At 65.6% G+C, this 14,955-nt stretch overlaps 1 protein-coding gene across 1 annotated transcript in view; it reads left to right on the top strand.

Moving 5' to 3' along the window:
- The first annotated feature begins 2,478 nt into the window (after positions 1-2,478).
- PDE9A (phosphodiesterase 9A) overlaps positions 2,479-14,955 on the top strand; it is a 94,102-nt gene continuing 81,625 nt past the window's right edge. The window contains exon 1 of the mRNA XM_075999951.1: positions 2,479-2,636. Within this exon, the coding sequence (XP_075856066.1) occupies positions 2,568-2,636 (69 nt within the window). The 5' untranslated portion in view covers positions 2,479-2,567. The remainder of the gene's footprint in view (positions 2,637-14,955) is intronic.

Raw genomic sequence — 14,955 nt, 5'->3', positions numbered from 1 at the left:
CAGGACCAAGCAGCATGACTGTAGGCAGGGCACCGTTGCGCCCGAGGGCGGGCGGGCGGGAAGACAGTAGAAATAGCACCAACCCAGGAAATGGCCAGGAATGAAGACCTCAGCGCCCCCAACTTGGATGTGGAATGGGCCACCCCTCGGCACTGTGACATCAGGGCTGTGTGTCCCCGTGGCTGGGCCCGGGATGCCCCATAGCTGGTGAAACATTATTCCTGGGGGCATCTGTGAGGGTGGTTTCAGGAAGAGGCTAGCACTGGACTGGGGGCTGCAGCCCACCCACTAAAGGCCTGAATAGAACCAAAAGGTGGGGGAGCAGGAATCTGTGCTGCTTTCCGCCTGCCTGCTGGGGCCGGGAGCCAGGCCTCTCCTGCCCTGGACTGGGGGTCACACCATCAGCTCTCGGGCTCTCGGGCCTGCGGCCTTGGGCTGGGACCACACCGCCGCTTCCCTGGGTCTCTGGCCTGTGGGTGGCACGTGGCAGGACTCCTGTTTCCATTGCCAGGGGAGCCGACTCCTCATCCCTGGGCTGTTCCTCTAAAGAACCCCAACACCACCCTGGTTCAAACCTCCGTGACGCTCCACAAAGGTGACTGCAGCCGCCGCCCGCTGGTCTCCCTGGGAATAGAGACGCTGAATGCAAAATAGTAACAGGAGTGACCGTGACTCCGAATACACAGCCAGCCTGCCGCTGGGGGCCAGCCTGCCCCGTGCCGGACACCAGGCACAGAGCCACTCCCCCCTGCCTGCGGGAAACCGCCCTGCAGAACGACACTCGGTCTCCCTGGGGCTCTGGGAGGACGTGGTGAGAGAGGACTAGGCCAGACCTCAGCAAGGCACGGGGAACCAGCGAGCCCCCAGCCCACGGGCCATCTGCTGGTGGGACTCCCACGCCAGGTGGCACACAAAGCCCTGAGCGCAGCCTCCGGATTAGCCCAGAGAGCGTGGGAACATTCAACGACAAATTGAACTGTTAATTACAGGGCTCTCTTCATGTATTGGGGGACATGTTGTCACAATGGTCAGCCAGGTGGCCTGCTGTGACCACCCACCTGGGTCTCCCGCCCTCGACAGCCTCCAGGCTGCCCCCTTCCCATCCCCAGCCCCTGGTAAAGCAAGCCTCACGGCGCCCACACGCTGACACGGCCCCTTCCCTGCGCTGGCGGCTGGCAAGCCGGGGAGCAAGGCCATCTTTCTCTGAGCGCCTCTCCACAGGGCAGGCAGGGGACACGAACTGACCAGTGCGCTGGACTGTCAAAAGGCAGTGGAGGACCACTGACTTCACCTGACCACGAGTCACCCCCGTGGACAGCCCCTAGGACAAACGGGCAGTCCTCACCTTCCCCAGGGCTGCGCCCTGCCTGACCTCCATGTGGCCCTGGAGGGGTCTATGCCGCCAGTGCCTGTCCACCAGGTGGGGACCCCACTGGCCAGAGGGGGACAGGAAATGCCCACCGCTGTGGCGCTGGGTAAGCCTGTGGGCACCGGGCGCTCTCAAGCAGAACCCAGACACTAAACAGATGGAGAGCGCTGGCTTGGATTCGCTTCCACTGAAACAATAAGCACATTCTCGGGCTGCTTTTGACACTTGCTTCCCAAGCAGCGCTGAGAGCCACTACAGCGCTTGGGCGCTCCCCCACAACTCCTGCTGCCGGGACGGCCCCGGGAGTGCAGAGCAGCCCCTCCTGTTACCTGCAGGTCCAGAGGCTGCCCTTCCCTGCTGTCCGCTCCGCTCTCCCCGCCCCTGCAGCAATTAACAAAGGGGGCCGAGGAGACCAGAGCAGCCAGTCCGTCAAACAGGCTACCATCCGCTGGGTAATCCTCGCTGCGCTGCACAAAGGACAGAAATAAAATTGCCATTTCAGCTCCCCGCGCAGCTGGAAGCGGCTGACACCCCTTAGGATGTACAGAAAACTTAGGGGAAGGATGTGGATGAATGAAAAGGAAATTTTCCCATTCTCTCTTCAGATGGGAGAGGAAGCCAGGGGGATGTTCCTGGAGCCGAGTGGGCTTGGGTCTGGAGCAGCCATGGCAACAGCTCAGCCCGCGTTGGCTGGCGGCTGGCTGACCACGTGGGAGGTGACCGCTGGGGCGAAGGGGTAGCCATGGATATCTGTCCAGGGGGCGTCTGGAGACAGGCTGCCGACCTGGCCCTGTCCCCAAGGTGGCTGGAGTCACAGGGAAGAAGAAGGGGGCGTGCCTTAACGTGGGGAGGCGGTGCGGGGAGAGAGCGGGGAGAGGGATAGGGAGGGAGGAGGGGAGGGAGGAGGGGAGGGGGAGGGGCCGGGAAGCGGGAGGGGGCGGGCGGCGGGAGGAGGAGCGCGCCTTGCGCTCGCGGAGCCAGAGCCCGAGCTGCCGGGAGGAGGAGGAGCAGGAGGGGAGGGCGGAGAAGGCGGAGGCGGAGGCGGAGGCGGCAGAGGGGAGGCGCGGAGGGGACCTGCGGCGCAGCGGCGCTCTGGTTGGCCGCCCGCCCCCGCCGCCCCCTGCGCTGGCGCTCTCGCCCCGCCGGCGGCTGGCGTCGGGAAAGTACAGTAAAAGTCCAAGTGCGGCCGCGGCGCAAGATGGGCTCCGGCTCCTCCAGCTACCGGCCCAAGGCCATCTACCTGGACATCGATGGGCGCATTCAGAAGGTACCCCTCCCCCGTCCCCGCCGCGGCCGCGCCCCGCTATGCCGAGCCGCGCCCGCCCGGGCAGCGCGGGCCGGGGACAGCGCCGCGGACACGGGGACAGCGGGCGAAGCGGGGACGGGGGCGCTGTCCGTGCGTCCGCGCGGCCGCGGGCCGGCCGAGGCCTCCGTGCGCTCCGCTGGCTCCGCCGGCTCCGCCGGGTGGGGGGCTCTGCGGGGCGGCTCCCGCGCGCCGGCTTCCCGTGGGAAGGGGCGACTGGAAAGGGGTATTTTTTCTATCTCATGGGCAGCGCTTTCCTTTTTAAAAAGATCTGGTTAGGCTGAGTTCTACATTCAAAGGCTGGTCCATTAAGCCTTTAATTTCTGGTGGAACGACCTCCGGAGCAGACACCCCCAGACCTGCGGGGCAGCCCCTGGGTCACCTCCTGGCGGGAGGGGCAGGTGCAGAGGGCGGGCGGCAGGGCCGGGACTGCGCCCCCACGTCCTGGCCCCGCAGGTGGTCAGCCCAGACAAGGGGGGTTCCGCCCGCTGTGCTTCCCGGGGCGTAGAAACTGGGGGACCATTGGTCCAGCTCTGCAGAACACCTGCGGGCGGGTTGGGAGACAGGAAGTCCTCACGTTCCTAACCAACTTGAGTGACACAGGAGAGGGCTTTGGAACAGACCCCCTTTGTTCACGGCTCCTCCCCTTCTGAGACTCCCCCCACCCCCAGTGTCACTGGACCCCTGCTTCTGATTGGCAGACAGGGACAATGCGGGAGCTGGTTTGCAGAGGGGCTCTCCATAGCTCCCCCTAAAGTCCCTGGGGGAAAGCCATTGTGAGGAGATGGTCCCAGACCCCCCTGGACATGTCAGGAAGCCAGAATGACAGAGTGAGTCCCTGCTCCTCACCTTGCAGCTGGGGCCCCCTGGGGCGAAGGCAAAGGAGAGGTGCCCCAGCCAGGCGCAGAGCAGGTGCTGGCCAGGTTTGGGTCTCTCCTGTTCTCAGATGTGCACTTGGCCACCTTAACCAGTGGATTTAAGCCAAAGAGCCACTCCCCCCCCCAGTTTGATCCCCATGAAACGGAAAATACAGCCCCCCCCACTGCAGCCCGCTTTGGTAGACAGGTTAGCTGAGAGTGGGAAGCATCTTCCAGGACAGGCGGTCAACCCGTTTCTTCAGTGTGGGGCAGTCGGTCAGCGGCACATGCACGGCTAGACCCAGGTCCCCGGACTTCCAGGACCAGGCACCTGCAGCTACATGGAAACGTAACAGCTTCCCCTCTTCCCAAAGGAAGGAACGGCCCTCCTTCGAATATTTCCCTGCTCCGGCATGTGCACACGCACGCGCACACGCACACGCTCCAGTGCACATACATGCACTCATGAACATGCATACACATGCACACTGACAAAGGCATGCACAAATGTGTGCGCACACACACACAAGGGCACACAAACACACACGTGACACATGTGCACACACAACCATGTACACACATGCACACACATATGCATAAACATGTACTCGTGCACACAAGCATGCACCTTTTCTTCCCCAACATATGAGAATTTAGCAAAGACCTGACTTTTTAAAAAATCTTTTTGAAGAGGCAAGTTGTCGCCTGGTCAGCGTGGGCAGGCCCGTCCTTAGAACTTCCCGAAGTGTCCCAGGAACAGCCCTCCTGGAAGTGGGTGGGAACTGCAGGCCAGGCTGAGGGGGAGGAGAGCCCTGGGTGTGGTGGGTGGGGCTGGCATTGTGGGCAGGGTACTTCCTCCCGGTTGGCACGTCAAGATCGGGGTGACCTCCAGGAAAGCAGGCCCGGGAGGACGGGCCCCTGTGTTGAACGCTGACTCCGCCACTTTCTGTGACTGTGAGCAAGTCTCGGGGCTGCCGGCCGCCTGTGTGCCGAGAGGGACGATAGCATCTGCTCTGCGGGCCCCGTGAGAAGCGGAGGGGGGTGCCAGCGGCGCCCGGAACGCTGCGGAACACGCCAGGCCTTCTTCCCTCTCTGTTCCATAAACGTCCTTTCTCCGGCACAAAGAGGGAAGGGGCGACCGTGGTCGTTGCCCCTCTGCTGCCCGCGAGGTCCCCGCTTGTCCCTGCCCTGCTCGCTGCCCTCTGCTCGGTGCAGCTGACGCCCTGGGCGCTCCTCCCTGCACTTCTCCGCTCTCTGGCGGAGAGCGAGGCTTTGGGGTTTCCAAGCCTGAGCTGGAGAGTGACGACCTCCCCGTCACCTCCCGGACCACTGCGCCCTGCAGTGCTGTTGGGGCTCACTGGGAGCACCCTCTGCAGCGCTGCCATCAGCCGCCATGCCCTTCTTAAAGTCCCAGGCGCCGGGTAAAGGCGGCAGGCCCCGGCGTGAGGGTGTGTGCCGTGCCCTTCTCTTCTGTGTGGGTCATCGTGCCCACCGACGGCTGGCCACAGGCTCCTGCGCCGTCTGTGCTCTTGGTCCCTCGAGTCTCCAGCCCCGGCCACGCCAGCTTCCCCCTGCGAGGGCGGGCAAGGAGGTGACATCCAAAGGGGCGTCTGCGGGTCACCGGCCCCAGCAGCACTCAGGGTGGAAGATCTGCAGTTGTCTCGGGGAGGCCCCGGGGACGTACCTGCGCATCCTGCCTCGCCCGGCCTGTGAAGGCGACCTGCCTGCGTTCCAGAGGTTCGGAGAAACCATCGCTGCTCTTTGCAGCCAGTTCGACGAGTTTCTTTTTAACATGAAGAAGACTCCAGACACACACAGGTGCCGTGTCACCTGCCCCGGCTTATGCAGAGGGGCACCAGCCACGGGAATCGGGGGCTGCCGTCTCCGCCCCCGGAGGTTGTGCGGCAGCAGCTCGCGGGGCCGGGGCGCCCTGTCTCCCGGGTCTGAGGCAGGACTCCGAGTGGCAGAACGCTGGCACCCCAGGGGCAGATAAACTGAGTCCCGGTCTCACCGCCTCCACTCCCAGCATCAATGACGTCGCCCCTCTGTGTCGCTGCTGTCTCCGCCGTAACGTGGGGGGGCGAGGCGGTGTTGCTGTTGTGAGAATCAGATGGGGTGGCGCAGATCTCCCCGTCCGTCAGCCACACGCGTTTGTTAGCGTCTGCCACGTGCTGGGTGCTGGACTCCAGCGTGCACGTGACCGGCACGGTGCATGGTGAGCCCGCTGAGCAATGGCTACCCAGGGGCTGTGCGCCCATCCTGGGCGGGGTGCTGGGCCTGGCTCCCCTGGAGCAGCAGGTGCTGCAGGGCTGGGTAGCGGGCGCGGAGGGCCCAGGGTGCCACCAGGTGCCGGTCTGGGGAACAGGGTTCCTTGCTCCGTGGAGGTCGGCTCTGTGGGGGAGGAGCCCTTTGTGCAGACCAGGTGGCCACTAGGAAGACCCGCTTAGGAGCTGCCGATTGGCCTGGGGACGGCTTCACCTGGCCGGCAGCACCCCACACACCTGTCCCGTAGCGTGCGCCTCGACTTGCCCAGAGCGGCACTTCCTTGCAGCAGTGAAGCCCTCCCCACCGGGTCTGATCCATCTGGAGGGCTGTTGCAGGAGGAGGGGGTGGGGGCTGGGGTCCCCAAGGTCAGAGTCGAGACCTTTGCCCGGGAGGACTGCTCTTCCGGTGCCCGGTTCTCTGTCTCCACCAGGGGTTTTCTTCGCTCAGCCTCCCCCGGCCTCAGCCCGCTCCTTCCCCTGCCCGTGGGGAGGGGCGCCCAGCCAAGCCACCCACGGATGGCAAGGTCAATGCACGCGGCACGGGGGAGCTTGAGGGCTCCTGCCTGGTTGCGCTTCTGGGCCCAGGTTTGCCCACCTTCCGAATGAGGCTAGAGGGGCCTCGGGTGCCCTTGGGCCTGGCCTCGGGTTGGGTTTGGTGGGAAGCCACCTCTGGGCAAGACCGAGCACCCGGGGCCTCTGTCGGAGCCATGGCCTTGGTCTGGCGGCTCCCTCGGGACTGTCCTCGCTCTTCCCGACCCCTTGGGAACTGGGCTGCTGTGTGTATCCCAGCCCTGCTCTGCAGCAGAACCTGGGCTTAGCGGGTAAACAGCCGCTCGGGTTTGCCAAGCCGTTTCTGCTCCGACACGGGGAAACCGACGAGAAAGGCCAGAGGGTCATGAGAGTGTCCGCAGAAGGCTCCTCCTAGTTCTCAACGGTTTTGCCACGGTGGCTGCGGCTGCCTCTGCCCCACCTTGGCCTGCCAGAGCCCAGGACTCAGTTTCCCCAGCGTGGGGGTGGGTAGGGGGCCTACCCACCTCCCACCTAGCCTGGTCCTGTTGCAGGTGGGGCCCAAGGTCAGCCTTGCTGGTCCCACCGATGTTCCCCTTTGGCTCAGGCTCTCCCCTTCGCGATCGGAGACCTGGACTCTCCCCCTCCACCCCGGGGCTGTCTCTGGTTCTACCCCTGGAAGGCTCTGTCCCAGCTCCCCGCTTCTCCCCGCCCCTGCCCTGCTCCGGCCTTGCACCTGAGGGCCCTCAGGCCCCTCTGCCTTTGTTTCCTGCCCTGGCAGGCATGTGAGCTGCGGTTCCAGGCCGGCTGTCCAGGCGGTCTCGGCCTCTGTTGTCGGGCGGGTGCGCCTGCCCCGGCCCTGGCCAGCTGTCCGCACGGTGGGGCCGTGTCTCGCCCTGGCTCCCCTGGCTGCGTCTCTACCTGCCTGGACTCTGTCCTGCGCCAGCCAAGTCGCACGGGAGTCTCCTTTCACTCCAAAAGGCGGGTGCCTGCTTTGCCCACACCACGGCGCCGTCCCCGCTGCGTGGCCTCCGCTCACTCCCGCAGGGACACCCCATGGCCGCCCCCCCCACCGTCCCCAGTCTCCTGGCTCCAGTGCCGCCGCCCGCTGCTCCTCACCGCCAGGTGCACGGCTGCTGTCCTTGGCCACCGCCCCCAGGTCCACGCATACCGTTTGTCTTCCTGTTACACGTGTGTAACGCGAGATACTTAAACAGACGTGGAAATGGTCACATGCGTTCATTGGACCAAGAGGAGCTGGAGAAAGGGGGTTCCCGGCATAAGGGTGGAGGGGTGGTGGCCACGGGGAGCAGGGAGCGTGGTCACTGCCGGCCACATTTCTGTCCTGTCCCCTGGCGGGGGTGACACCTGTGTCAGTTTCCTTCCCGAAAGCGCCCGACTGCCTGGGTGCCACAGCCAGCACCCCCCGAGGAAACGAGGTCCTCCGAGCTCACCCGGGACGCTGCAGGGGCAGGGCCCTGCTGCACTGGTGCCTCTCCGGCCAGACATTTCCAGGGTCCAGAGGGCGGGGAGGGGACACCCTCAGGGCTGGCCGTGCGCAACCTGGAGACCCCTCAGACTAAATGCGCCACCTGGGCGGGGGAGGGGCTCCTCTGCTCTTGGCGCCACCCTGGGTGTGGGGGCGGGGGCTGGGACAGACGGCCTCACTGCGTCCGGCTCTGCCGCTTGCGAGCTGGGAGGCCTGGGCAAAGTCATTTGTCCTTGGTGACGTGGGCGGACGACGCTGCCCCTGTAGGGTGACCGGGCAGTGTGGGTAGAGGGCGCGGGGGGTGTAATGCCACCGGGACCCGCAGTCCTGGGCACCCCACAGCCCCCAGACCCTTCTCACGCCCCAAACTGCCAGCTTGCAGGCGTGGAAGAAGCCGTGGCGGGCACCTGCCTGTCACTTGTTTGGTTGCTGTCCTGAGTCCACTGTGAATGTGAGCCAAGGCAGCCGTGATGGGGGAGCAGTCCCTAGGGCCCCCGCCCCTGGGTGCCACAGCCCAGCAACGTCGTGTCCTCCCTGTCGTCTCCAGAGCGTGCTGCAGCCCCAGAGATGTGCAGGGGACGGCTCCGGTGACCAGCGAGGGGGAGCAGGCGCAGGGGAAGGGCATGGTGTCCCTGCAGGTGCCTCAGATGAACTGGCATGCAAATGAGAGCTGACGCGGGATGCGGCAGCCGCTGATCTCAGTGCCAGCGACGGGGACGCCTTGGGGCACAAGCCGGGCAGGGAGGCAGCAGGGACGTGGTGCCAGATAAGCTGGGGTCACTGAGCGCCTGGGCCCCACAGCCCTGTCCTGCCTGGGGATGGAGGACAGGCGCGGGGCCTCTCCTGCCACGCTGAACCCTGTCCCACCCTGTGCTCACTCCCCTGGCCGCAGGTGACCCAGCGAGCCTCACTCCTGGGGAATTGGGGAAGGTCTTCGAGCCTCGGTCGTTTCTACTCTTATTTCCTCGGTTGCAAAGGATCGGCCGGTTGCAGTGGGTTTTCACCGAGTCTCTTGGAGACCTGTGCTCCCCAAGCGGCTCCCCAGGTCCCGAGTCGCGCTGCGCGGCAGGGAGGGCCAGGTGGTGTGTCTGTGGCGCGTGGAGGTGCTGAGTGCTGCGGCAGGAGAGCTGTCCGGGGGGACAGCCACGCTCAGGTCCCGTCCCGTGGAGCTCAGTGGGCACCGTGCCGTGGTGGGGGCGTGGTGCCGTGGCAGGTGTGCAGGCCAAGGTGGGGGGCGCCCTGCCATGGCGGGGGGCGTGGTGCCGTGGCAGGTGTGCAGGCCAAGGTGGGGGGCGCCCTGCCATGGCGGGGGGCGTGGTGCCGTGGCAGGTGTGCAGGCCAAGGTGGAGGGCGCCCTGCCATGGCGGGGGGCGTGGTGCCGTGGCAGGTGTGCAGGCCAAGGTGGGGGGCGCCCTGCCATGGCGGGGGGCGTGGTGCCGTGGCAGGTGTGCAGGCCAAGGTGGGGGGCGCCCTGCCATGGCGGGGGGCGTGGTGCCGTGGCAGGTGTGCAGGCCAAGGTGGGGGGCGCCCTGCCATGGCGGGGGGCGTGGTGCCGTGGCAGGTGTGCAGGCCAAGGTGGGGGGCACCCTGCCATGGCGGGGGGCGTGGTGCCGTGGCAGGTGTGCAGGCCAAGGTGGGGGGCACCCTGCCATGGCGGGGGGCGTGGTGCCGTGGCAGGTGTGCAGGCCAAGGTGGGGGGCACCCTGCCATGGCGGGGGGCATGGTGCTGTGTGGCAGGTGTGCAGGCCAAGGTGGGGGGCGCCCTGCCATGGCGGGGGGCGCCCTGCCATGGCGGGGGGCGTGGTGCCGTGGCAGGTGTGCAGGCCAAGGTGGGGGGCGCCCTGCCATGGCGGGGGGCGTGGTGCCGTGGCAGGTGTGCAGGCCAAGGTGGGGGGCACCCTGCCATGGCGGGGGGCATGGTGCTGTGTGGCAGGTGTGCAGTGCCAACGCAGGGGGCGCAGTGCCGTGGCGGGGTGCACTGACAAGCTGGGCTGTCTGCCTGGCGGCCCAGGAGCTGTGTAGCCCTTGCCGGGCGAGTCACTCACCCTCTCTGTGCCTCGGTGTCCCCATCTGTGAAGTGGGGGGAGGGGAGCACCGGCCTCACAGATTTGGGGAAGATGAACTCGTTAGGGTGTGTCCAGTACCAAAACGGGACAGTCCAGGCCAGCTATGCGTCTGTCATTTCCTTTGTCTGTTTCATGTCACTTATCCACACCTGGGGTCCCAGGCAGCCCAGTCCCTGTGCCTGGCTGGGAAGGTCCCCAGCCCAGCACTCCCAGTTGTCACATGGCCCCTGTGCACCAGTCCCGGCCTGGGCCGTGTCCAGGCGTGCTCTGTGAAATGAAGGGCTGGGGCTTTTGGGTCTTTTCAGTTTATTGGCATTGTGTGACTTTCTCAGGTTGGCCCCAGATGTACCCCCTTCCCCTCATTTCCTCACCAAAAAAAAAAAAAAAAAACACAAATGCCCCCGATTTCTCTCCCCACCGTTGGGCGCCCTGGGGGTTGAGTGGAGGCAGCAGGGAGGGAGGCCAGGTGAAGCAGGATGGTGCTCACCTGTGTGCTCCCCTGCGCACCTCGGCCTCTGGGGTTCAGGTCATTGCCTCTGCAGTGGGGGGGGGGGTGACACCCACCGCAGGTGACCTGGGCCTTGCTGTTGAAAGGAGACACACACACGCAGCAGAAGGCAAGGGTGACAGGGGAGCCAGCAGAGCCCTTCGTTCCAGGGGCTGAGAGGTGACGGGGAGGTGGGAACAGAGCTGGCGGGGCCGGCGCAGCCCTTCGCAGAGTCACAGCGGGGCCTGCCCCCGGGTGCGCACGCGTTAAACGCCTTGTCGTGTCGCTCCCCTGGGGTCTGCACACTGGGCTCGGAGGGCGTGGGCTGAGCACGCAGCAGACACGGGCTGGTGTCGGAACCACAGGCATGGCAGGCCCGCCCCTGCACCCGGGACCCCGGATGGTGGGGACACGTGCCGGGCCTGCCCCCGAAGCCCAGGCCTCTCCAGGCAGGGTCCAGCACTCTGGGGCCTCCTGGGTGCTGGTGTCACTCCAGGTCCTCGCCGGGGTCTGGGACTTCCGGTTCAGCCTCTGTCCCCGGGCAGAGCCCGCCCTGCATCCACCCTGGGCTGGAGCCGAGCGGGTCCAGACGCCAAAGGAAGGGCCGCAGGGCCAGGCTTGGCTCTGGGGAGAGAACGCTGGGCCGCGAGGCCTCAGCAACCCGCTGTGAGCCCGAGGCGTCAACCTAAAAATAGCGAGTCCGAGAGGAGTTCTTTGTGTTCAGCGCAACGGGCAACATTGCCTTGACACGCATTGTGACATGGGCCACGTGACGTGGCGCACGTCGGTGACACAGTGCGGATCTCAGCCTCGCATGGGACACACGGCCTGCAGGTGGTGGAACATTGCAGGACACACCCCCACGTCCAGCGGCACGGAGCAGACACCTGGGCCTGTGCAGGTAGTCGCAGCAGGTACGGCCGGGAGGCCAGGCACCGCCCCGGGCTCCCCACGGGGAGGAGCAGGAAGGCTGCGGCGGAGACTCAAGCCACTGCAGCCACAGGCCGGCAGGAAAACCAGGCTTAATTTTTCTAATGAAATTTCAAGGCAATAAAAAGGAGAAGAGGAGGACAAGGAAGAGAGGGAGGAAGGACCGCTCCCGTTGATGGATGGCCCTCCAAGGACCTGGCTCTTAGGGGACCCTCCAGACTGCCCCCTGTATCTCCTCCAACCCCTCCCAGTGACGACTGAGCCCTGCCCCAGGGAGCTCGCCAAAGCCCTGCGGTCGTCTGTTCTTGTCACCTGCCAGTGCCCTCCTGGGCTCCCACGGGGCCAGCAGGACATGGGGACACCTGGCTCCAGCCCTGCTGGCCACCTCACCGCGCTCTGCGTCTCCACTCCGCCAGCTCCTGCTCGCCACCTTCTCTCCCTTCCCGGGACGCCCCTGCGTCAGCACGGGTGCCTCCCTGCACTGCGCTGGTCATCAGGCCGCACCTGTCCTCAGCGCAGCCCTGTCACCCTCCTTCCAGCCTGCGCCCGACCCGGCAAGCCTGTTGAATGATAAGCGAGTTGACTGCACTCTCCCGTGAGGAAGTGTTTTCCCGCTGGGCGAGGGTGTCCTCCTCCAGGGTGAGCCCAGTGGCGCCGGTTCCCCATGGAGGCAGCGTGTGGGGCAGGGGCGGCCCGCGGCGGAAAGAAGTCCTCAGCCAAGGGCACTCTCCTGCCCCTAGGCGGGTGCAGAAGGGCAAGCTCGCCTTCCTCAAGGCCCTAGTGCTCTGAAATCCAAAGGGATGTTCTGGAAAGGTTAAAGCAGAGAGGGCGTGGCCGCAGCAGAGGGGCGTGGCCGCAGCAGAGGGGCGTGGCCATCCGCGCCAGGGACGGGCTCACTTTTGCTGCCCTTGGGTTGGCGTCCATCCTCGTCCATGAGGATCTCAGGGGAGCAGCCAGCTACAGGGCTGGAACCAAAGTACTTCTGACCCCACCCCCAAGTGTGAGGGGCGCTGGGGGAGGAAGGCGGGCGGTGGGCTCGTTTGCGCCCCAACCCGTGGGATCATCGTTAGGGGCCCAGCAGGAGTGCAGAGCGGGTTCAGGAGGTCCCAGGGACCCGCCCCACCCTGGTGGTCCCCACTTTCCGAGGGCCGCGTTCCCGGGCGTCAGTCTGCCCGGGCTGCCTGTGCACGGCTGGGCGGCTTGCCCAACAGATACCGACCCCGCCACTGCTCTGCCGCCGGAGTTCCCAGACAGCGGTCCTCTCCCTGTCCTCGCATGGCGTCCCTCTGAGCGGGTCTGTGTCCTAATTTCCTGTTCGTCTGAGGACATCGGCCAGATTGGGTCAGGGCCACCCTAATGGCCTCATTTTAATCTAATTTCCTCATGCAGTACCCTGTTCCCACATAAGCTCACATTCTGAGGCCCTGGGGGTTAAGGCTTCAACATGTGGATTCTCGGGGTGCGGAATTCAGTCCGCAACGCCCCCTCTGAGACGTGGAAGTCACCGTCACCTTTTCCCATCCTCCGGCCTCTGGAATCCTAAAGCCGCAAAGCAGGAGGGGCCTGGAAGGATGTCAGGTGGCCACAGGCAGCATGGTGGTCCAGCAGGTTAAGTGGCGTCCCCAGGGCCCCACGCCCGGTGCTGCTGGCCCTGCCCACCCACCCCTCCGCACGTCTGGCCCTGCCTGGCCACTCAGTTCCCCTGTGGAAGCTTTCCTCCCCGTCCTCCAGCCGGGCGAAGGGCAGGGCCTGGGGACCGCCGCAGGACCTTGTCACACTCTGCAGACCGGCCACGTGGCCACTTTGTCTTGCAAGTGGGGAGTTGGGAGGGGGGCGGACCCCTGGCAGCCGCAGGGGACGAGGGTGGCTCCCAGCAGCGAGGACAGTGCCGAGGGCGCCAGCTTGGGCTCGGTTCTGAAGCTGCTCGACGTTATGGGCGGGGCACGGTTTTCTAAGGGGGACTTAGAATCATGTTATGTTTGAAGGGTGGCATGGAAAGAACTCTGAATGAGAACGTCCCCTCCCCGTGGTGGCCCCGGGTGCCTGCTCCGTCCCCTTGAAGCAAAGAAATAGGGGGTGCCGCGGGGCGCCTCCCGTCACTCAGGAGGGGGCCTGCCGGCCAGCATTCACAAGGAGGTGAGGTCCGTTAGCAAAGGAGGGAGGCAGCCAGGCCCTCTCTGCTCACAGAAGTTGCAGGTTTTAGGTTTTATGCAAGTTCAGACCCCGGCAGGTGTCTCGAAAGGGCCAGCCTCCGTCCTGTTCCCAGAGCAGGGCTGGGTTTTCCGGAGAGGGCTGAAGGCAGCACTTCCCGGAATTCCCTTGGCTGGGTCGCTGCCCCGGCACCTGCCGCTGCATCCAGGCCCCTGCTCCATCCAGGTCTCCTGCAGCCCTCACCCCCCCACCTGTCCGCACCTCCCAAGGGGACCACCTGGGACACTGTTTCTCCTGAATGCACAGCCCCTCCCCCACCGCAGTTCTGGTGGGAGCTTCTCCGCCCCGGTTCCATTCCCACTTGGAAGCCATGATGCCTGCTTGCCAAGGCGTCCAGCTCTCCCCGCATAAGCCGGACAAGGACAGAAAAGCACCCCCCCCCCCGTCCTCCTCCTGGTCCTGCTGCCCCAGGCGGTCCCCTGCACCTTTCTCCTCTGCACAGCCACACCATCCTCGCACATGGCCTTAAGACCGGGCTGGAAGGGGCTACGTGCTGGGAGAAGCTTCTCCCCAGTGTTCCCCCTCCTCCACCCCCCTTCCCCCACCTCTGGGGTGCCAAGGAGCCCAGACCCCAGGAAGGGCCACGCTCAGCCCTGACACTACAGAGACAGAGACCCAGGGAGGAGTGGCCAGAATTATGCAAAAGTTTGGGGGCCCCCGGGGGGTGGGGCAGGGAGCTAGGAGCGTCTCGGGGGGCTGCGGGTTGCCCATCGAGAGTTGCCTCCCACTTGAACCGGATCTCGAGGAGCCAAGCGATGGCGACCACAGAGAAACCTTCAGAGGAGCCCCTGAGAGCCCTCTAAATAGAGCTGTCTCTGCGCTCTTGTTCCGGCTGCCTGCTTTCTGCATGGCGGCCCCCTGTGATCCATTATTTATACCGGAGGAGATTGCCCTCAGACACCGCAAGTGAAAAAAACAAAAACAAAGCGGCCCAGAAAGATGACAAGAGCGAGGAGTGCACCAGCCGTGACAGCGGCATCCTGTGCAGGGACCCGAGCAGACGCCGGCGCGGGGAAGCGGCCCTGAAATCCCGTGTGCGGCGAGGCGGCCCGAGCCTGAGCCCAGGGGCGTTCAGACGCGCCGGCTCTCGCGGGGAGGGGTCGGCCGGAGCCCTCTGACCTGCTCCCCAACCCCAGCCGTCCTCCACCCGCCCCTCTTGAAGGCGCTCCCAACCCCGTGCACACTCGGAGACGCCCATGCCCTGCAAAAGACGTTCCAGCCGGCTCAGAACGGAGGGCAAGGCTCGTGGTGGCTCCCGGTGGCCGCTGTGACAGTGGTCTCAAATGCCTCTGCTCGAAGCAGCAGGAGTTGATTCTCCACGGCTCTGGGGGCCGGAAGTCCAAAGTCAGTGTCACTTGGGCCAAAACCGAGGTGTCCAAGGGAGAGCCCCTTCCCTGCCCCTTCCCTGCCTCTTCCGGCTTCTGCCCGCGGTTTTTGACCTGTGGCCGCCCCACTGCAGCCTTCAAGCCCAA

This window comes from Microcebus murinus, chromosome 1 (assembly GCF_040939455.1).
Source record: "Microcebus murinus isolate Inina chromosome 1, M.murinus_Inina_mat1.0, whole genome shotgun sequence".
Taxonomy (NCBI): Eukaryota; Metazoa; Chordata; class Mammalia; order Primates; family Cheirogaleidae; genus Microcebus; species Microcebus murinus.
This window is presented reverse-complemented; position numbering and strand designations above follow the sequence as displayed.